The 20,364-nt window shown below is 47.7% G+C and overlaps 8 protein-coding genes across 8 annotated transcripts; 5 read left to right on the top strand and 3 right to left on the bottom strand.

Moving 5' to 3' along the window:
* Positions 1 to 171: 171 nt before the first annotated feature.
* On the bottom strand, positions 172 to 2,144 carry PENARI_c015G06254 (ER oxidoreductin; the record flags this gene model as incomplete). Its single annotated transcript, XM_022633797.1, has 3 exons — positions 172 to 334; positions 394 to 1,982; positions 2,043 to 2,144. The coding sequence occupies 3 exons, from the start codon at positions 2,142 to 2,144 to the stop codon at positions 172 to 174; spliced, it is 1,854 nt and encodes a 617-aa protein (XP_022486358.1).
* Positions 2,145 to 2,728: 584 nt separating this feature from the next.
* Positions 2,729 to 4,568, bottom strand: PENARI_c015G11693 (uncharacterized protein; the record flags this gene model as incomplete). Its single annotated transcript, XM_022633919.1, has 8 exons — positions 2,729 to 3,055; positions 3,105 to 3,189; positions 3,262 to 3,431; positions 3,485 to 3,991; positions 4,044 to 4,125; positions 4,184 to 4,259; positions 4,318 to 4,456; positions 4,512 to 4,568. The coding sequence occupies 8 exons, from the start codon at positions 4,566 to 4,568 to the stop codon at positions 2,729 to 2,731; spliced, it is 1,443 nt and encodes a 480-aa protein (XP_022486412.1).
* A 308-nt stretch (positions 4,569 to 4,876) lies between these two features.
* On the top strand, positions 4,877 to 5,997 carry PENARI_c015G06402 (uncharacterized protein; the record flags this gene model as incomplete). Its single annotated transcript, XM_022633799.1, has 3 exons — positions 4,877 to 5,771; positions 5,845 to 5,919; positions 5,990 to 5,997. 3 exons carry the CDS (start codon positions 4,877 to 4,879, stop codon positions 5,995 to 5,997), a joined length of 978 nt encoding a protein of 325 aa, XP_022486363.1.
* Positions 5,998 to 7,137: 1,140 nt separating this feature from the next.
* On the top strand, positions 7,138 to 9,259 carry PENARI_c015G04675 (uncharacterized protein; the record flags this gene model as incomplete). Its single annotated transcript, XM_022633765.1, has 7 exons — positions 7,138 to 7,173; positions 7,396 to 7,693; positions 7,749 to 7,824; positions 7,897 to 8,227; positions 8,296 to 8,794; positions 8,848 to 8,961; positions 9,027 to 9,259. 7 exons carry the CDS (start codon positions 7,138 to 7,140, stop codon positions 9,257 to 9,259), a joined length of 1,587 nt encoding a protein of 528 aa, XP_022486277.1.
* Positions 9,260 to 9,893: 634 nt separating this feature from the next.
* PENARI_c015G00928 (cytochrome P450) lies at positions 9,894 to 11,256 on the bottom strand (the record flags this gene model as incomplete). Its single annotated transcript, XM_022633675.1, has 4 exons — positions 9,894 to 10,065; positions 10,123 to 10,289; positions 10,354 to 10,461; positions 10,525 to 11,256. 4 exons carry the CDS (start codon positions 11,254 to 11,256, stop codon positions 9,894 to 9,896), a joined length of 1,179 nt encoding a protein of 392 aa, XP_022486353.1.
* A 1,808-nt stretch (positions 11,257 to 13,064) lies between these two features.
* PENARI_c015G11754 (polyprenyl synthetase family protein) lies at positions 13,065 to 15,858 on the top strand (the record flags this gene model as incomplete). The annotated part of the gene is made up of 11 exons (XM_022633921.1): positions 13,065 to 13,344; positions 13,396 to 13,427; positions 13,484 to 13,749; positions 13,808 to 14,355; positions 14,437 to 14,492; positions 14,556 to 14,710; positions 14,765 to 14,925; positions 14,980 to 15,081; positions 15,133 to 15,193; positions 15,247 to 15,331; positions 15,388 to 15,858. 11 exons carry the CDS (start codon positions 13,065 to 13,067, stop codon positions 15,856 to 15,858), a joined length of 2,217 nt encoding a protein of 738 aa, XP_022486475.1.
* A 523-nt stretch (positions 15,859 to 16,381) lies between these two features.
* Positions 16,382 to 17,195, top strand: PENARI_c015G06139 (B3/B4 domain-containing protein; the record flags this gene model as incomplete). Its single annotated transcript, XM_022633794.1, has 2 exons — positions 16,382 to 16,504; positions 16,560 to 17,195. 2 exons carry the CDS (start codon positions 16,382 to 16,384, stop codon positions 17,193 to 17,195), a joined length of 759 nt encoding a protein of 252 aa, XP_022486283.1.
* Positions 17,196 to 18,174: 979 nt separating this feature from the next.
* On the top strand, positions 18,175 to 20,022 carry PENARI_c015G11393 (serine hydrolase domain-containing protein; the record flags this gene model as incomplete). The annotated part of the gene is made up of 4 exons (XM_022633913.1): positions 18,175 to 18,712; positions 18,764 to 18,817; positions 18,874 to 19,147; positions 19,203 to 20,022. 4 exons carry the CDS (start codon positions 18,175 to 18,177, stop codon positions 20,020 to 20,022), a joined length of 1,686 nt encoding a protein of 561 aa, XP_022486280.1.
* Between the last annotated feature and the right edge of the window lie 342 nt (positions 20,023 to 20,364).

Below are 20,364 nucleotides of genomic sequence, written 5' to 3'. Positions count from 1 at the left end.
TACCTACCTACTACAGGTGTATGTTATATCTCATCAAATCCAAAATCAAACACAAGTGAAGATAGTATAGATTGATTCAACTCCAAACCGAGAACCCAACCCAAGTCTACAAACGCCACAGCACAGAGCCGTATATGTACAGTGTATGCCAATGCAAAAGCGATTAATATATCAGAGCTCATCACGCTGAGCCTGAGCCTGAGCCTGCTCATAAGCCCGGCGCTTAGTATGTTCGCGAGGCTCAGGAGCCTTCAGCTTCCATGGCCGCGGAGGCACAGGCAGACCCAGCCAGTAGTTGTAAAGACGCATGGATTCAATGGCACCGAGTTGGAATCTGTAGTAGTTAGCACAAGTCACAACAATAAGAAATAGAACGTGAGAGCTTAGACTTACAATGTCCGCGGGAGATCTATCCAGGTCTGGAAGATGTACCCGACCGTTCCCCAGATCATGTTCCATTCGACCATGAAATCTTCAATGATGCCCGCGTCTGGGTTGGGTGGTGGTCGCTCCCAGGGGTAGCGTGGTGGTGCTTCCCGGCCGTACACGTAATCTTCCTCGTTTTCGTTTTCGTAGTAGTAGTTTCCAACGCCGTCTTGTAGTAAGCGGCCTTTAGCCTTTTCCCCATGGGCATTTGTTTGGTGACCGGAAGGGATAGCGCCGTGGGCGGGGAACATGTGTGTGTTGCCGGTGATAAGGGCTCGCTGCATGCTACGCGCGGCAGCTAGGCTGTGGGAGATCCGGCCGAGCGTGTTGACGAGGGCAACCAGCTCGGTGCGGTGCAGGGTAGGGTTCTCGCCGTTCTTGGTCTCGTCGTACTCGAAGAGCACCTTCAATGCGGTTCCGTATCCCTTGACCTGGAGCTTACCCCACAGGCGGCATTTATCGCAGCCGACGCAGTCCATCAGTCTGCTGACGTTACGGAAGCGGTTGCGGAAGTCCTCCTTGAGACCGAGGGCGCCGGGGTCTTGGAACATAATGTTCTCGTCGAAGATTTGCGGGATGGTCGATAGCGTGCTTGTGAGCTTGTTGACGCGCTCCTTGGTCTTGAGGTCCTGTGCGGGATCGCTGGTACAGAAAGTGTAGCCCTCGAGGTGTTTGCGCAGTTTCGCCACGGCGCGCGATACCAACGCGTAGTTGAAGTACATGTTGGAAATGCGCTCGGGGTGGTCGTGGAGGCGGTCCTTGTAGCATTGCACATTGGGGTGCCACTGGCCGGTCGTTTGGTTGAGGTAATCCCAGCATAGATGGGTTGAAATGGAAGCATGCATGCCACTGATGAGTCGGTGGAAGACCCGCTTTTCCAAGCACTCATTGTCTAGCGGCAGACCTTCCAGGCGCTGCGACTCCTTCTGGAGCACATTGCGGAAATCTGAGGCTGCCTGGAGGCCACCCATGGGGACGTTGAGCGTTTGTTCTTCCAATTCCTCGATGGGCTTGAGGAAACAGTTCTCGTTGTAGATCGCATTCCACACCTGGTGTGCGCCTTCACCCGAGTATCCAGTGAACCGCTCCGGGTTGTCAACCAAGCTCACGTAGTCGCCCTTCCCGGCGGATCCCTCGTCCTCCGGAACACAGTAGTCGCGGTCGTCACACTCGTCGTCATATTCCACCACACAACTTTCGCCGACGTCCTCTCCCAGCTCTCCTTGTAAGGGTCGTTCCTTCGGACGTTCTTCTTGGATCTTGCGTGGTGGGTGGTTTGCTTTCGGGCCTTCCAGTTTGCTCAGTTCCTCCGCGCGCCACGTGAGAGGGATGTCTTCTTCCGAGTCGATAGTGTTCACAGAGCATGCAATATTGCCACACATGCTGTTTGCATCATTCCAGAAGGGACATTCTTTATTGAAGAGGTTGAGGCGATAATATGAGAAGAAGTCCGTGTCTTGCGTGATAGAGTTGAGGGTCGTGAAAATCATGTCATTAATACCGTCGATAGAGCCGTAGGATACGCAAGCGTCTGATACCATGGCCGAAGGCTCGAGCTGGAGAGAAGAGCTGTTAGTTATCTGGTCCGGCCTTCCGGCGCGCTTGTCTTGACTTACAGCACACTTGGTTGGATCCAACGGAGTGCCATTATTGCTGGCATTGCTTAGGCCCGCAAATGCAAATACGGCTGCATAGAACAGCCTCGCCGCAGGTCGCATCTTGCCCGCCGACTTATGATAACTGAATGAGCCAAGTCACTGTATAGGCGAGGTGGCGCAAAGCCCGCGGAGGTTCAATCGGCTATTGGGTTAGAGTTGGTCGCAAAAAGCACAATCAGAGAGAATGTAAGGCGATTGCAAAAAGAGGAATAACAAAGAATGTCGGGGTCACAAAGAAAAAGTAAAAGTGGACAAGCTGGCCTCGAATGTGAAGATCGGCCGATCGCCAAGCAATGACAATGGCCTGACGGTGGAGGCTTTTGATTGGTCAGTATTTATGGGTCTCTGGAATTGAGCCTCGTTAACTCCGCGATGTAAGTTATATGTTACTCTTGTTACTCTGGTGGTGCCACTGCATGGTCTGACAATTCTCGTATAGTAAGTACTTCGGGTATACTGGGTAGATTCGTAATATATGTCGGGTTTTCCAATATTCGTTCATTTTTCCGGCTATTATAGAGGATACGTTGTTGATAGCCCCAACGAGTATAGCCTAAAGATCACACCCAATGTTATTTTGCAAACGATTACAAATCTGGCCACCTTGCAAACCACCTGGGCAGATACGCAATATATACACGTCCTTAGTAAGCATAAGCCTTGGTCTCCCCCAAAGCCCGCCGCTTCCTATTAGCAAAAACATAATAAAGATGCAACAAAACACATCCAACACAAACAAATAGTAACAAAGCCGCATTAGTCCAATGACCGGTAGGATACCCACGGGCCTTCTCATTAGCCTTATAAATCCAAACCCCGACAATCTGCCCGGGGGCCCCGAAAGAGATATTCAACGCAATGGCGAGTCCAGCAGCACCGGTGGAATCAATATTAGACGACAGCCAGCCAAGAAGAGGCGGTATACAAGAAAAAGCCCCGCTGCATGCCACGATCAGGCAACCGTACCGATGCTGAACAACTCGTTAGTGCAGATCATGTCGCAAGGGGGGAAGAACGTACTAAGTATGCATCCACTGGGAGAACGGCTGATGCCAAGAAACCCATTGCGCCGATAAATGAGAATGTAGCAGAGTGTAGGCCGCGACTGCATCGCATGAGATCTGGTTAGAGCGGCTAATACGGTAAAGGGGGTCATTGTTCGAGTACATGGACATACGCGTTGAAGTGATCCGCTGACCATGAAACTGCAAGTGTGACCACATATGCAACTGCATAGGGTGGGACTGTCATTAGTTGAGCTTGGAGATTTTCATATCCCAGACCGGCCGTGATGGATGGTGTAAAGAGGGATAGACTGGAGAAGGGGGTCGAAATGCCGAAATAGATCTGTTCTGAGTTAGCTTCTTGTTCAAAGTCCTACACCATGATGGGGAACATACAGCATAATGCCCGCACAACCGCCAATCCGTAAGAACACCCTTGATATCAGCCCACGTCATGGCAGCTGCATTCCCCTTAGACCCTTCATGCTTAAGCCTCTCTTTCGCCAATTCCCGCTCCTCATCGGTCAACCAAGCCACTGTCTCTGGATAATCGGGTAAAATAAACCAGACAATAATAGCAGAAGCACAAGATGGTGCCCCCTCAATGATAAATAGCCATCGCCAGGCTGATAGTCCCTGTGCGCCATTCATAAATCCCACACCGTAGGCAATGGCTCCGCCGAAGGCACCGGCCAGTGTGGCAGATGCTAGGATGAGTGCAACGCGGAGGGACCGTTCTGAAACTCGATACCAGAATGTGAGATAGTATACCAATCCCGGGAATAGACCTGCTTCGATTACTCCTAGGAGGAATCGGATGCCGGTTACTTGGCCGAAATTGCGGGCTCCGCCTAGGCCTATTGTTATTGCGCCCCAGGAAAACATGAGGAAGGCGATCCATCGCTGTGTTATATTAGTTATTCGTGTCTCCTTTTTTGGGGTGGAAATGACCAACATTTGGCTTCAGCTTTTTTAGTAGATAGTTTGAGGGAACTTCGAAGATGGCGTATGCAATCAGGAATACCATTAGCGCGATACTAATATATGTCAGTCCTTTTCTTGTTATAGCATATATCTCTCGGGGCTTGGGCGCACATGTATTGATAATTGGACATTTTTGTCTCAGTGAGAAGGTCGTTGCCCTCATTTTCATTGAGAACCTTCGCATTTCCTGGAGCAGAACGTCAGTATCAGGAGCGAAATAAAAGTATAGCAAAAAAAAAAAATACCGATATTAGACCGATCCAAATAGCACAGCAGGTAAATGAATGCAGACAAAGGTAGGATCCTCAAGTCCTGTTTCCGCACCAGTGCTTTCACGGCATTTTCGTCAAACTCAGGCTCGCCATCTGAACTAGATGATCCGGTCTGAGCGCAAATATTAGAATGTCAACAGTAGCAAGATAGAGGGTAGTTAAAATACTGCTCGCTCGACATCCTCTATACTTTCACCCTGGGTCATTGGCTTTTCAGTCGACATTGGGTTCAGATATATTTTCGAATTCGATCCAACTGAACCAGAATCGCGGGGAAACCAAAATCTGGGGACGGTGGGCATATTTTAAATGCGTTTGAACCGACTAGCAAATAACCCACTGTGATATTGCACAAATCACAGAGAAGGTATTTACATAGATCGGAGTCGGAGGCCGATGCCGATAGCGGACCCCCACACTCAACAATGCGGGGAGCGTTGAGGTCGATTCTGGGGTGCAGAAGTGACATCTTTGCACAACAAGAGCCAATGGGCCAAGGAAACAAGAGTAAACCAAAACCACAGCCCTCGGCATGAACACACAAGCCTGTGACCGCTGCCGGCGTCGCAAGTCCCGTTGCGACAAGATCTCACCCTCATGTGGGCCCTGCCGAAAAGTCGGCACAATATGCAAGTATATCGACCGGGCGAAAGACCGACGGGAGTTGGTCGAGAGGCTCCAGCGTCAGCTGAAGCAGGCCGAGGCCAATAATTCTAGTTTGGCTGCTCGACTGGCGCACTCGGAGTTAGGATCATCACCCCAGACGGAGGTCGGACGGGCGTCCGAACCGAGCGCGGATCCTGATGTTGGTCAATCTGCCGAAGAGGGAGAAGAAGAAAGAGACCGCGGAGATGAGGTTATGGAGGAGGTATCGTTCCTCTCGCGCCGTGCGGGAGGAGAGCATCATTTCCTCGGCTCGGCTAGTGGGATACCTTTTGCGAATTTAGTCAGTACGACTGTTGAAGTGACATCTAGGACTCCTCAGAAAGAGAGTCAAAGACTGCCGTCTAGGCCTAATGGTGGCCCATCGGCTCCGACATCTTCGGCTCTCCCGTTTGATGCCTCTTTCCTTCCTCCGGAGAGGGTTGCTCGCGACCTTCACCGCGCATACTTTGAGAATGATCATCTTTCATACCCCTTTCTTCACCGAGAGGCTGCACTGGATGCGTTGAACAAGGCCTACAAGGACCCATCATGTCTGGAACAAGATGTGTTTGCAGGATTTGCCTTCGATATGATATTAGCCATCGCAACTGCGAGCGTGCACAAATTCGACTTGGAATCATTGCCCAACGCTGAAGGCTATCAGCTAAGGGCAGCACAGCGGCTAAACGAGGTCCTACAAAGAGGCAATATCCAGGCTCTCCAAGCTATTCTATTGCTGGGACAATATCGCATGATCAATTCTATCCAGGATACCTCAAGCAGTATGTGGCATATTGTTGGGATTGCTTCAAGGATGTGTTTGGAAATGGGTCTACACCGCGAACAAGTCTATAGAGCACAAAAAGGGAATGTGGAGAGTATCTCTTCACAGCAACTTGTGGCACATGAAGTACGTCGCCGTTGCTTTTGGTGTGTTGTTGCTATGGATAGGTGAGATGAATTCCAATTCTCGGCGTGCGTTTCCTAACGTGACAACTAGGGTCGTGAGTATAACGCTAGGAAGGCCTCTTGCAATACACCTCCAAGATACAGACGTTTCCCTCCCAGATCCGAGCCTGGACGCTACCGTAAATCATTGCGAGTCCGACACAGATCAGTTAGCATCGACCTTGTGCAGAACAGCTCTGTTCGTACATATCGTACGATATCGCATAATCTGCGGCGATATATTGTCCGCTCTTCACAATGGCTCCACTCGAACCCAGACAGACGAAGCACCGGCCCTCGCAGCACGAGACAGACTTGCCAACGAGTTAGCTACCTGGCGTCGCGATACAGCGAACCTTTCTCTCTCAGATGTCGACCTTTCGAGCACACTACCAGGCGACAGATCCAGCTTTCGAACGCGGGAATGGTACGAGATGCTCTATCACAATGCTCTCTTGATGTTATACAGACCATCACCAGGTCTCTCGTCAGCATCGTCGCGAGATGCAGTAGTCCTACAGACTATATTCATTGCAGCCAAGCAAGCAATAACACTCTATGCTCATCTCCACCGGTCTCGGCGAATCAATTACACATGGATCACGCTGCACTCGGTCTTCATGGCGGGTCTTTCATATGTCTACGCAGTGGGTCGGCATTTCCGCTCCCGTAAAAGGAACATATCCACATCTACGCCAACAGCATTGTTCGATAACGATCCCACGATTATTGAGATTGTGAATGATTCAAGAGCATGTTCAAATGTTTTGGTCGCCATATCGGAGCGATGGAACGTGACGAAGAATTGCCATGATGTGTTTAATCGTCTCAGTGATGCAGTGTTGTCTGACGCTGTAGAGTATCATACCAAAAGCTCTGAACCTATGAGGGACGTGTTACATGATGCCTCGCATGGTTCAATTTCTGCTGGTGTCGTTGGTAACCCCCAACTTAATTACTGGCCCATTGATGGGACAGGTCCAGCATCGCTTGCGGTGGATTCTGTTCTGCATGAGTGTTTTGATGACTTACAACGATTCCAACCATATGGCTGTGGTGATGATCCCGTTGGTCAATTATCGCATGACTGGCTTGGAGAGATTGGGGGCATTGAATTGAATAATATGCCACCCATATGGTGATATCAAAGCCGAATATAATCAGCTATTGAATAATTTTGACCCGGTCTATCCGGCCACCATGGATTGCTTAGAGCATAGCCAAGATAAATACCTCGTATGCTTCTCCCCCACTCCCCACATCGGGGGATTCCCCGGCTCTCGGCGAGCGGCTCCGTTGTCCGATTCCTGTCTCGCTCCCACTGCTGATCTTCAGCAAATGTGGAATTAAAGTACCGGAGTTTTACCGCGAGGAGCTGGACACTGCAGCACAAAAGGGACGCCTTCTCTTCAAGATAAAAAGATGTGGCCGGAAATACTACTAAAGATGAGAATACAGACTTCCTTCAACAACGTGGCTATCGCTGCATTATTCGGAGTTTCGGCTCTTGCAGTAGATCCTTGTACCCATGTACCAGCACTGGCAAAACAAATCGCCGAAATAAGTGTGACATCGGCGTCGTGGACCTCGAGAAACGAACTGGTCCTCTCAGGTTCGAGTACGGATGCAGCGCTCCCGAATCAATATGGGTTCTGCCGAGTGAAGGGCCACATTGAATATAGTGGCAACAACTCGCTTGCGTTTGAATTGTGGCTACCCGAGCAGGATTCATATAATGAAAGATATCTTGTTGCTGGTAAGGTAAAGCACCCTGTTCAGAGCAAGAACAAAGATTGATTTCACACGAACAGGAAATGGAGGCCTTGCGGGAACGATTGATACATCTGCCATGATGTTGAATCTCAATCGAGGTTATGCGGTTGCAGCGTATGTGAATTTATTCTGACCAAGGAGACTTCTACTGGTATTCATGAATTTTGATTCTAACCCGAATCACAGAGGAGATTCCGGCCACGATGTCGCTCTGAACGGTAACGGCACTACCCAACCAGGACAATATATCTCTTTTTTGAATAGCCCAGCCCAGACAAAGGCTTGGATCCATAACTCTATCGCCATGTTGACACCACCGACTCGGGAGCTGTCCGCCTTATACTACGGATCGAAGCCAACTTTCAGTTATTTCAGTGGATGTTCAACCGGTGGAGCCCAAGGATTTGCGCTCGCACAATTGCACCCTGACCTCTTCGATGGAATCTACGCTGGCAGTCCTGGGAACTGGTATTCGCATTTGATACTTTCATTTTTGTGGAATGCCAAGCGCACAAAGGTATGAGGAACTTGAGAAGACAAGTTGCCTAAAATATTCTTCATGGAACACACGCTAATTGCTCCCAGGGTGATGCATTTCTAGACCAATCCGTTCTAAATTTTACCACAAATGCAATCCTAGCAAAATGCGACAGCCTTGATGGCGTTGTCGATGGTCTTATCGAAAATCCACTCCATTGCCCATTCAACATCCGCTCGCTGGCATGCCCAGATTCATCCAAGACATCCAAGAGTAATGTGACCTGTCTGACTCAACCCCAAATCAAAGCCATCGAAGCCATCTACGCAGGTCCCACAGACAGCCGCAACGGGGATGTAATCTACCCGGGTTACACACTCGGAAGCGAAAAGGAGTGGCTCCTCCAGGAAACGTCCTTGTATCTGAACTATAGCACTCCAATTCTGCAAAATTTGGTCTTCAACAATATGTCATTTGACATCAGCCAATTTGATTTCGGAGCGGATGTTGATAAAGTTGATGCTATTGCCAGTCCACTCATTGATGGCATCAGTACGGACTTGAGTGCTTTCAGAAAACGGGGTGGGAAGATGATTGTCACGCAAGGTGAGTTATCATACATGAAGAACTAATGGCAAAACTAATGTATTGAGCAATAGGCTGGACGGATCCTTACAATGGTGCCCTTTGGCCCATTATGCACCTTGAGCAATTGCAGAATACCACCGCGAACGGAAATGTGTCTGAATTTTTCAATCTGTTTATGATTCCCGGTATGTCTAAATTTACAAAGAGTTTTAATTCCATGTTAGTGCTAACTTCACTTGCCCGAACATAGGTGGTGGGCACTGTGGACCGGCATCATCTTTTCCCTCCGCACCGTCTACATACCATGCCGACGATGTACTCCGAGCCTGGGTGGAGAATGACACATTCCCTGAATCGATACTAACATCTCGGCCTTTGGATGGATCGAACCGCACGAGGAAGATTTGCCCATGGCCTCAAAATGCTCGCCTGAAAAGCCCAAGTGCTGGTTCTGATAATGCTGAAAGCTTTGTGTGCGCTTAGCTTGAGATCATTGAATTACTTGGACAGTCGCAGAACATCTACGCGCCCGAAGCGAGCATATCATCTGATGTGTTATTTTGGTGGCGTTGCTTTCCGCCATACTGTATGTAGATGAATGTTAACTTAGTGGGTTTGTTCCGTGTTGTGGTGGATATTGGTAACAATGAGAGTTAAGGGTAAGTAAAGAAGTAACTTTCCTATATAGAGGGAGAGATGTGTGCAAGGAATCATCAAGCTATTTGTACCTGGACATCATTTTGCCGATCCAAGAGAGTTATCTATGCTATTATTCAGTCGCTTTGTTACTTGGCAAAAGTCTGCCCGAGTAACATACAAGGCAAGAAACAAGGAAGTGATGAACATAGACAGTGATAATTGTCTATCTTCTGCTATTCTTGGTACTGGACAAATGGTATCCCAACAACGGTGCAAAAATACTCACAAAATAACAATTTCACAAAGGAAACACCCCTTTTGGCGGCTAAGGTGTTGTTCCTCCAACCAAAATCTTGCATCATTTGTTTAATCGGACCAAAAAAGCACCGAGAAAAAGGAAAACATCCTGCAGGTCATACATCATGATCCGTCTCTTCGTTGCCGGACAAGGCCCCAAGCTGCGGCCAACTGGCGAGGACTATGAATTCAGAGTCTTCGTAATAATGACCTTCAACCCTCCTTTCTCCTTGGGAATTCCAAAGCCAAACTCTCTGTAAGTAACAATATGCTCGGGTCCAGTCTTGTACAAATCCATATCAAATCGCCGGACCAATGCAGAAATAACAAGGTACAGCTCCGCCAAAGCCAAACTAAAGTAAATGAAGTTAGCGGCAGGCTTCGACAGAACGGGTTAGACAATATCTTACTGGTTACCCAGGCATTGTCTAGATCCTTTGATAAAGGCAGCAATCATAGGTTCAAGACGTTGTCCGGCTTCCTGAGCGCGAATCCATCGCTCAGGATCGAAGGTATACGGATCGGGGAACAGCTCTGTGTTCATGTGCATAAACCAGGATGATGTGCTCAGAAGTGTCTTTGAGTTAGAACATGTTAGCCGAGGTGATTTTGTAATTTTCGACACATGGATGATTCCTTACATTCGCTGGGATTGTCCACTCATTCAACTGCAATGCTTCATCTGGAGCACGTCGTGGAAGTCGAGTTATGACACCGGAAAGACGAAGACCCTCGTTAATCACTCCTCTCTAAATTTGAGATTCACCGGTTAGTCAGTCACTTGTCCCCAGATCCTAGACCGAATAACTTACCATGTAGGGTAGTTGTTCGAGCTCGGCCCATGTATCGCATGAATTCTGCGCAAGCTCCTCGCGAAGCTTTGACAGCAAAGATTTGTTGTGCAGCAAGTTGAACATAATAATTTTCAGAGTTCCTGTGGTGGTCTCGGTACCTCCGCCGATCAATGAGAAACCCTCGTCCTGTAGCCGATCCAGAGTCCGCTCTTCTGCAGGCAGCGAAGGATCGCACAGAGCTCCAAACATTGTGTCCTTACCCTTGACGTGCCCTCCATTTTTCAGTGCAACTGCTGCTTGTGCACGAACCAACTTCTGCAAGCGCAAGATTTTTGAAGCCTCCGGAGAAAGAGTTTCAACAACACTGTCCGGGATGATTTTCGAAAGAGACAAAATGAAAGGGAAAAACTTCAAGACATGAACAGAAGACGCAAGACTTAAAATCGACTCTGCAACCTCATTCTTGAAATTGGGATCATCCAAATAGTCAAGACTGACACCATATGCAAACTCCGAAATGATATCAGCAGTCAGAGCCGACGATGCAGAGTCCAGGGGGACAACGGTGCCTTGATCGCATGCAGTGGCTAACCGTCCCATAAGTTTCTCAACCTTGCCCTGGATCATTGTCTCTAGACCGGTGATAGACTTCTTAGAGAAGAAGCTACTGAGAATAGCCCGCCGAGAGGCGTGCAAGTTGTGGTCGACAGTTGCAAACATAGAAGTCGGCTGTCCTGCCAACCGAACCATTCTTGGATCCTTCTCACGCTTTCTGGTAGGACCAGCATAAATTTCTGTATAGAAATAGGGATCTGAAACATGAAGCTCATGAGGAGTAACGCGCACAATCGGACCTTCAAAACCTTTAGTCGCTGCTTTCAGAATTTCTATATCATGATGTTCGTACCATACTTCCGGTGCATTTCCTCTATCTCGAACAAATACCGACCGCCTTGGATCACATTGTAATAGAATTCATACAGGGTCGATGCCGCAGCTAGTTTCGGCCCCGGGAACTTGCTTAGAGGATGAAAGTACAGCCTGTATACTACCACACCGCAAATATAGAGAAGAACAGCGCAGAGCGGAAGCAGCATCGCGAGGGTGGTATGACGTTAGGGAGTCGTGGAGGGGCGGAAAACAAAGAATCGCCTTCCCATGTAGGAGGTGTTCATGTATAAGTCCAGAATGAGCAATCGGCCAATCGGACCGGGGCTTACCGGGACCCTATGCAGATCCCTTATCGAATGAAAACACACATATTGCTACGTGGCATCACTCCCAGAATGCCGCTAAAATATTAGACGCGGCAGGATTTCTGTCTTCGGAATCCATTTAAATGTGCCCCGACGCTACTCTGTATAGTTGCATTACCGGGTTTGTGACCATGCGAGTAGGGGTTAGGGGTATGTCCGGGGTCGAGTCCACCTGGACATGTTCTGCGGAAAATTAGTAAGACAGTAACTTTATTAATAGATGATCTTCAGTCCTTAAATTCATACTTCACGAACAATGATTTTCACCCGGAGCGACAATGCCAAGCCAAGGGATATTAAAACCGGAAGGGATACTATACACGGCTCGTTACGGTCGCAATTCATTTACTTCGCTCCACTCTCGACGACTCCATCAAGCTGCATATTCAGTTCATTGTCTCATTCCAGACCGTCATCTCCGAATCTCCCGTTCGGTTATGCACAAATCATATCAGAAGCGTGGAAGGAGTGGGCCGTCTCACGAAAGTACATCTGCGCCCCTCGCATGGCGTGATAAAGTACCATGCGGCCAAAAGTCCTGTACATTTTATTGCATGTGTGCGTTTAACCTTGACGCGGTGCATATGTGATACCTTTTCCATGCGTCTAGAAGGCTGAAGTAGGAACTAGAAGGTGATATATGCCAAAATCTGCGAACTACAATATGGCTTCTCTTGCCCCGCACTAAAAACTCCTTGAGATTGTGGAGATTCTTGGCAAATTTTAAACCTGGCTTACAGTGATAAAAGTTTATGCTTCTTAACCCGGAAATGTGTAAGTGGCAAAGAAAACCCTGCAATTGGATCTGCATTGAAACAATGAGAGCCAAGTGGGCTCGAATTTGAGACGGACACGTATCTGTAGAAAGAAATTAAACAGGGATCGGCGGAAAGTGTTATTTAGGTTTGTATAGAGTACGAGTCATGCGCTGTGAACATTATTTTATGATATGTCCATATCGAGCCAATGGGTTTGGCCCTTGCATGAAAGCATGAAAGTGTTCGGGATTGTGGCGTTCGTAGGATGCTAGGCTACCGCACACAGTCCATTCTTTGTATGCGAAAATGTACCAATGAGGAAGAAACTGCTTGCTCCGGGCTTCGCTCTCGCCATGCGGATTATCGCCGAGTATCAGTCTGAGTTAGCGCGGTTTTGGAGCGCGGGATGTGCCATAAGCGATACGATGTAGTATTTATAGTCTTAAATCCCCACCTAAACGCCGAGGGTGCATTGTGTGACCCTGTGCTCTTCGATATCCACGAGACCACATGTGCATAACTTGTATCAAATTTATCAAGCAAAATGGTCAAAGAATACGCTGTGCCGGTTGATCCTGAGATCTACGCCGCCGATCCAGGATACACCTCCCTTTTTGACCCTTACATTCACAAGAAAACGGAAATAGCCGACCATGCTTCAGTCCAATGCCACATAGACTTGCACGGAGTTGATGGCGTTGGGTCCAAGTTCGGCAACCTCAATGCACATGCTGGAAATTTCACTTCTTTGTGTGCGCCAAACTGTCTACCTGAAAGACTGGCTCTTGTAGCATACACCGTTGAATATGCATTCCTCCACGATGGTAAGTGAGCAAGTCAATCGGACGAATTTTGTTACTGACACTCGGAAACAGACGAAACCGATAATGCGGCAGATCATGATGCCGTATGAAAATTTGCAATTGAATCTATGAGCGACAAAAAGGCTAACTCAATTCTCAGCTACTACGCGAAAATCAAATGCTTCATCAGGCTCTTACCCAGAGTGGCATGACTTCTGTTTCAAGCAGAGTCTCAGAAAAAGCACAACGCAAGTCCGAAGTCCAAGCAAAGATCGCAGCTGAATATCTGCGTCTGGATCCCGTCTTTGGTGACTGGTTTATTTCAAGATGGGAGACATTTACCAAGTCAGTGGAGGATGTCAGGATTGCCCAATTTACCAGTCTGGACGATTACCTGGCATTCCGAATTGTCGATGCCGCAGCAGAGTATGATCGCCCAATATTACCAAACACAAACACGCATAATATTCTGACCGATTAACAGCTGGACACTTTATAATTTCCGATGGGGCTCAGGAATCTCCCTCACTGAAGAAGAAGAGAAAACCGCCGACCCCATGAGCTACATGGCATATGCCGAGCTATGTCTCGTGAATGACTTGTTCTCATGGGACAAAGAATATGCATCTCACCTCAAAAGCAGCGGAGACGTTCCTTTGGTCAACGCTGTCCATATTGTGGCGGTTAATCAGGGTCTAACGCATTCCGCTGCGAAGGCAGTAGTGATGGCCGAGATTCGAGCACACGAGGAAAGGTTTTGTCACTTGAAAGAGAAGTACAAGTCTACTTCAAACCCATCAAAATCAGTGCTTGACTGGTTGACCTTGCTGGAACACTCAATGGCTGGTAATTGGGTTTGGAGCCTCCGTGTTCCACGCTACTGGAAGACTGAACGCAACCCATACAAAGACCACCTCGAGACTTTTGGCACTAATAACGTCAGAGTCCTCGCACCGCCAGAGCAATTTTTCGATTCAAAGACCGATACCAAAAGCGCCACCCAGGTTCGGGCTGTCGACCTTAAAAAGCAAAGTAAGTGCAGAGAGTACCTGGGACAGCCTGGTTATTACAATCGTTAAGAAAACGAAGTTGCTAATGATATTCGATAAACAGCAGTTGAGGATGACGCATTGATGACCTTCGCATCAAATGGATTGTCAGTCAACGAGGTTAGTATTTAGTGCCAAGATAACCGAAAGCTGTGAAGGGGAAACTAATCGCTGGTACATCAGCCCGTTTTGGACCCTTACACTTATATCAACTCACTTCCGTCGAAGAATGTGAGACAAACATTGATTTCTGCTTTGAACACATGGTACAGAGTGCCAGAGAAATCCCTTTTGATAATTGAAGGCGCAATCAATTTCCTGCACAACTCGTCGTTATTGTGAGTCAAGATTATCTATCATAGGTATATATCAGCTTGCTAACCACCACGTAGGCTTGATGATATCCAGGATGGCAGCTCTTTGAGACGAGGCAAGCCTGTTGCGCACCACATCTTCGGTATCGGCCAGACAATCAACACTGCCACATACTTGATGAATGAAGCCTTGTGTCTCGTGCATATGCTTTCGAGGTCTGCTGTCTCTGTCTACTCAGGTATGTCTACAGCAATATACAAGGAACTTAGGTCCGTTGATTAACCAATACCAGAGGAAATGCGTCATCTTCAACTTGGACAGGGACGTGATTTGCACTGGAGCTACCACACTCACGTACCTACCGCATCACAATATATTGGCATGGTCGACGGCAGTAAGTACCTTTTGCTCACTTTAAGTGAATGAGTTTCTAACATGATAACAGAGACTGGTGGCCTATTCCGTCTTATAAGCCGTCTGATGAAGTCAGAGGCTACAGTGAATCGGTATTCGAAACTGATCATAATACAAAGAAGAAAAAAGGCTGACGCATTTACAGTGATCTTGATCTGGGTCATTTGACTACCTTACTTGGAAGGTATTTCCAGATCCGCGATGATTACCAGAATCTCCAAAGCGCCGATGTAATATAACCCCACCCTACTCTACCGCCAGATATACCTGAGCTAACACGTCATAGTACACCGTACAAAAGGGCTTCTGTGATGATCTCGATGAGGGGAAACTGTCATTCCCCATAATATTGTCAATGCAAATGCCAGGATTTTCCAACACCGCGCTCAGAAGCATCTTCAGAAGCAGCCAACATGGCGAAACCCTGTCGCCCCAAATGAAGCAATATATTCTCGAGGAAATTACTGCCCGAGGCGCCTTCTCGCAAACAAAAACTGTCTTGAAGAGATTGCATACCGAACTGCTTCGTCTACTGATAGAAACGGAAAGAGAAGCTGGCGACAGAGAGAACTGGACACTTCGATTGTTAATCATGAAACTTGAGATCAAGGACGAGGAGGAGAAGAATGAGAAAAAGACAATTAGTGATTCCGAGTACGCTTGGAAGAATAATCAGCGACTCGGCTGGGAAGGTACTCAGGTGAATGGACGTCCTATTGCCAAGGCATGCTTCCTCAGAGCTCTGGAAGCTTCTTGAGTAATGAAGCAAAGGAAGCAACACGTCGTTGGATTATCTGCGTTCAGGCATGATATGAATACGACAATAATTACGACTAACGATCTTTGCAAGCATGCGTGAAATTGTTTATTAGAGATGCTTTTTACATATTATCATAGAGGTCAATGCGATTTCAAAAATTCCTGGTCCTATTGTACGATATGCCCGCGTTGATAGGTAACTTGCTTACGGATTTGTACTGATGCTCTACCTTTCTCTGCCCTAGAAAAGACACCGGAGAAAGAGGTTCTATGGATGGCGGGACCCACTTAGTATCACGGAGTCTTGCCGGCGAAAAAGGCACCTCGGAGTGATTTTCCGCTCCCGCCATATAAAACCAACCTGGAGTAGCGAAGTTAGTATGTTCAAAAACGAGAGATTCGGATTTGCTACCGGTTTCTCACATGTCTTGGAGAACATCACTGGTGTCACCAAAGTCGAGAATTTGGACATCATATCCTCCTTACCGGGATAGACTACAGTTCTGCCCAATAGAAGCAACATGGCTACCTTCAAAATCTCCAGTGAAGTTGCGGAGCTTCTACCTACACTGCAAGTCGTAGTTGTGACTGCGAAAAGACTGGACAATAGCACAGTCAATCCAAGCATTGCTTCCCATGCCCAGGTAAGAACTTCACTAAGCAAAACATGTCCTGAATATAAGATCTAACATCCTCCAGGCTATTGTGGACAAAACAGTCGCCCATTTTGCCAGCAACAATTACATGAATGCCCAGTCACATCCCCGCGTGGCACTGTACCGCAACACGCTCAAAAAAGTCGCGAACGTCTCATCCAAGAAATACCCGCAATCCAATGAATCACTGCTGAAGCGCGTGCTAAAGGAAAAGAAGGCTGGCCGGCCTATCTCCCCCGTGGTAGACTTCTACAATAGCATCAGCATCGAACACGCCGTGTCAGCTGGAGCATTTGATCTCCCAGAGTTACGCGCTGTGGACGCGCCGCTGGAGCTCCGTCTCGCTCTTCCCGAGGACAAATTTGTTCCTCTGGATGCTGCCGCCGATGCGCAGCCAGGAAATGTGGACAAGGGGGAGATCTTGTATGCTCAAGGAAACACTGTTTTGACCAGGCATATGGCGTGGAGGCAGAGTAAGCAGGCTCTTGTGACAGGCGAGAGCACCGAAGTCATGTTCATGAGTGAGGTGATTAATGAGGGAGAGGTCGGAGCTGAACCGACAGAATTGTCTCGTGCCATTGCGAAATCGTTGCAAGATGGTATTTGGGATTTCTTCGGTGTCGAAAGCACGGTTGCATTTTTGGGTCAGAGTCTAGGGCAGTTGGAATTTGGGCTGTGAGATCCCTTGTATATGACCAGTAAACCACTTTGGACTTTTATGTTTGGTTTGATGCAGCGAAGCAGCGTCCAAGGCTGATCGGTGAAATGATTGCGCGAGATGAAAATTCTGGTTGTTTGATTGATTTTGATATTTCTTTCCATTTTTGAACTCATGAGCTCTTATTTCTTGATCTATGTTATATAGAGTGTTTTGCAAGGCCTTTGGGTTTTTGACCACTTTGCTGCCAATACTAGACAGTAGATAGTGTCTAATTCGACTACTATATATATTACGTAATATGTATTTTAGCCATATAAGAGGAATTCACCCCATGCAGGTCATAACATGTGTTAGAATACTATACTGTAGTTAGCTGACGGCTTTCAGGTTAGGCCCCCATGTCCCCACAGCAACCTTGGCTCACGGTACTCACCGTTGTGCTCTTTATGACCAAGGCCGCTGTGCACTACAAACTACTCTCTCAATATCTATCATTAGTCAAGAAATCTAGAGATTAGCCTTGAAGACGAATGTGCCACGTCGAAGTATACACGATGATGTCATTCAGGTGAACGTTGTTTGTCTTGGCGTCCGCTTTGGGAAGTATGCAGCGCTACGATATGAGTTGATCGCCAGGATTGTTAAGCCCCAGCGCACTCCATTCCCTTTCTAAGCTCTCCATTCATACAGTAATAAGCAGCTCGGAGGCTGAGCGGACCCTGAACTGCGATCTGCGCTTATTTTAGACTGACACCGCCATGTTGATTGACAAGTCGGCGCCGCGTGGAACTGTAAATGGAGTATTTGCGGATGATCACTTGGCCTACGTCCAAGGCGCTCGTATAGGTCCAAACTTCATCAAAAATTTTCATTTTGGCCCCAAATATGTCAAGATATAAGATGCGGCCCAGTGGACATTGGGCTAACGCAGAACCAATTCACTCCTCTGAAGCTCCTCATTCATACCTAAGCAGCAATTGACTGAAATACCTTCGTGATGCTTTTCCACAAAGCATTAATTGCATCCCTTCTGGGAGCTGCAGGTACCTCAGCAGCACGTATAGTTGCAACAGATGAAGTCCCCCTGATCGGGCCATCTTTCATCTCGAACTTCGATCCCTCTGGATCAGTCGCGATTCGAAAGGCTAGATCAGAGCTCCCCGGCCTAATCGACAACCTCTTCAAAACCAATGTTCTCAATCGCACCGATTTAGCCATTTCTATTGATATCTTTTCGGCGGCAACCAACGATAGTCTTTACAGATATACGCACGTCGGAGAGAATTCAAAGAAGTCTCTGACTGCTGGAACCCTCAATGACAAGACTATATCCCGCACTGGGAGTGTGACGAAACTTTTCACCGTCTATGCAATCCTCGCCAAGTCCGGTATAGAAGTGTTCAGCCATCCCGTTACCAAGTATCTGCCTGAGCTTGGGGGTAATTCTTCCAGTGACCCTTTGGAGAGAATCCGCTGGGAAGATATCACTGTTGGAGCCCTGGCATCTCAGCAGGCTGGCTCGGGGGGCATTGGTGGTTTGTATTTCTGTGACGCTTTTGTTCTCCCTGGTCTAACTTATTTTCTAGACTTTTTCTTAAAGTATGCAAACCCAGATGACCCACTGAACTACTCGTCCGAAGGTGATTACTCAAATAGTTTTCTTTGTTCAGCCTTCGCTAATTTCTTTCCCACTTAGACTTCCTAAACTTCATGCGGGATGAAAAAGCGCCCGTTATTTCTCCATTCCGAAATGCTATCTATTCCGACGGCGGCTTTGCTGTTCTGGGTCAGATTCTTGCGCGCATTACGGGGAAGACCTTCACAGAGGCAATCCAAGAGACTCTCTTTGACCCGCTGGGCTTGGATAGCATGTCAACGAAGGTGCCAAAGGGCCCTGACGTGAATGTCATCGATCGGTCCATCATCGATAAGAACTCATCATGGGGTCTCGACCTAGAGATCGTTGCTTCGTATGTTTCTCTTATCTTGGGAAATAAGGGAAAAAGCTAACAGCATGTTCTACAGGACTGGCAGTATTTACGCCAACGGCGAAGATCTTCGTACGGCAGGGCTTTCTATTTTGAACTCCGAGATCCTGTCCGCAGCCACAACATCAGAATGGATGAAGCCACGCAGTGGAACAGGCTCCTTAGTCGAGCTCGTCGGAGCACCGTGGGAGATCTCACGCCTCGAGATCCCCGTTACCCCAGGATCAAACCGCACCCGCATTTCAGATCTATACACCAAAGCCGGCGGTAACGGGGACTACACATGCATCTTTGCCCTGTCACCAGACCAAGGAATTGGATACTCAATCCTAGTTGCCGGTTCAACAGCTTCGTCAGCTCGCTGGCCCCTACGTGACATGGTTGGAGAGACGTTCATCCAAGCAGCCGAGCACGCCGCAGCAGAGAATGCCAAGCGCAACCTTGCCGGAACATTCGTGGATGCGGCCTCTCCTGGTACAAATCTTACTCTGACTGTCGATAAGGGGCGTCCTGGCCTTGGACTGAAAGTATTCTGGATCAGAGGCGTCAACGGAGTCGATAATGCGCATGTGCGCTTGTATCCGACTGGACTTAACTCCTTTTCGAGGTCTCTTTCATCTCTGTATAAGAGTAAGGGTACTATGCGCGTTGCGCACCGTATGGTTGTGCCTGAGACCCCGTTAGAGTCTCGTGCTGCTGTTGAAGGTGGCAAAGGTGGCTTGTTTGATAATTCGTTTGCATGGATGAATCTTGATTTCGCTGGGCCATCTGATGAGCTTGTTTTCAACTTGGTTGATGGAAGACTCGTCAGTGTTGAGATTCCACTTGCTGGTCTGGTACTGAAGAGAGTGGACTAATTGCATGTTTTCTAATGTCTGAACTATAAAGGGACCAAACTTTCTATACAGCGCTCTATTTGGTGGTTCTTTCTACAACAGAGTCATAGATGTGCACACAGTGCTATGAAGTATTAGACAGTTTCTATACGAAAGCCTCGAAGCGAGTGTACCGTTTTATGTCATGTTTTCGCCTACTTTGAACTCTCTTTCTTCATCTCTTTTTGTCTACTTTTGAGTGCCTAGGGTTAATCATCTAGATCATGCAAAACTGGGGGTGTTCAACGACCTATAACCCTCATTGTATAACACAAATTCAAGCCGACAAGACAGCCTGATACTAGTTTTTTTTTTTAAAAAAAA

This window comes from Penicillium arizonense, assembly GCF_001773325.1.
Source record: "Penicillium arizonense strain CBS 141311 chromosome Unknown PENARI_contig015, whole genome shotgun sequence".
Taxonomy (NCBI): Eukaryota; Fungi; Ascomycota; class Eurotiomycetes; order Eurotiales; family Aspergillaceae; genus Penicillium; species Penicillium arizonense.
This window is presented reverse-complemented; position numbering and strand designations above follow the sequence as displayed.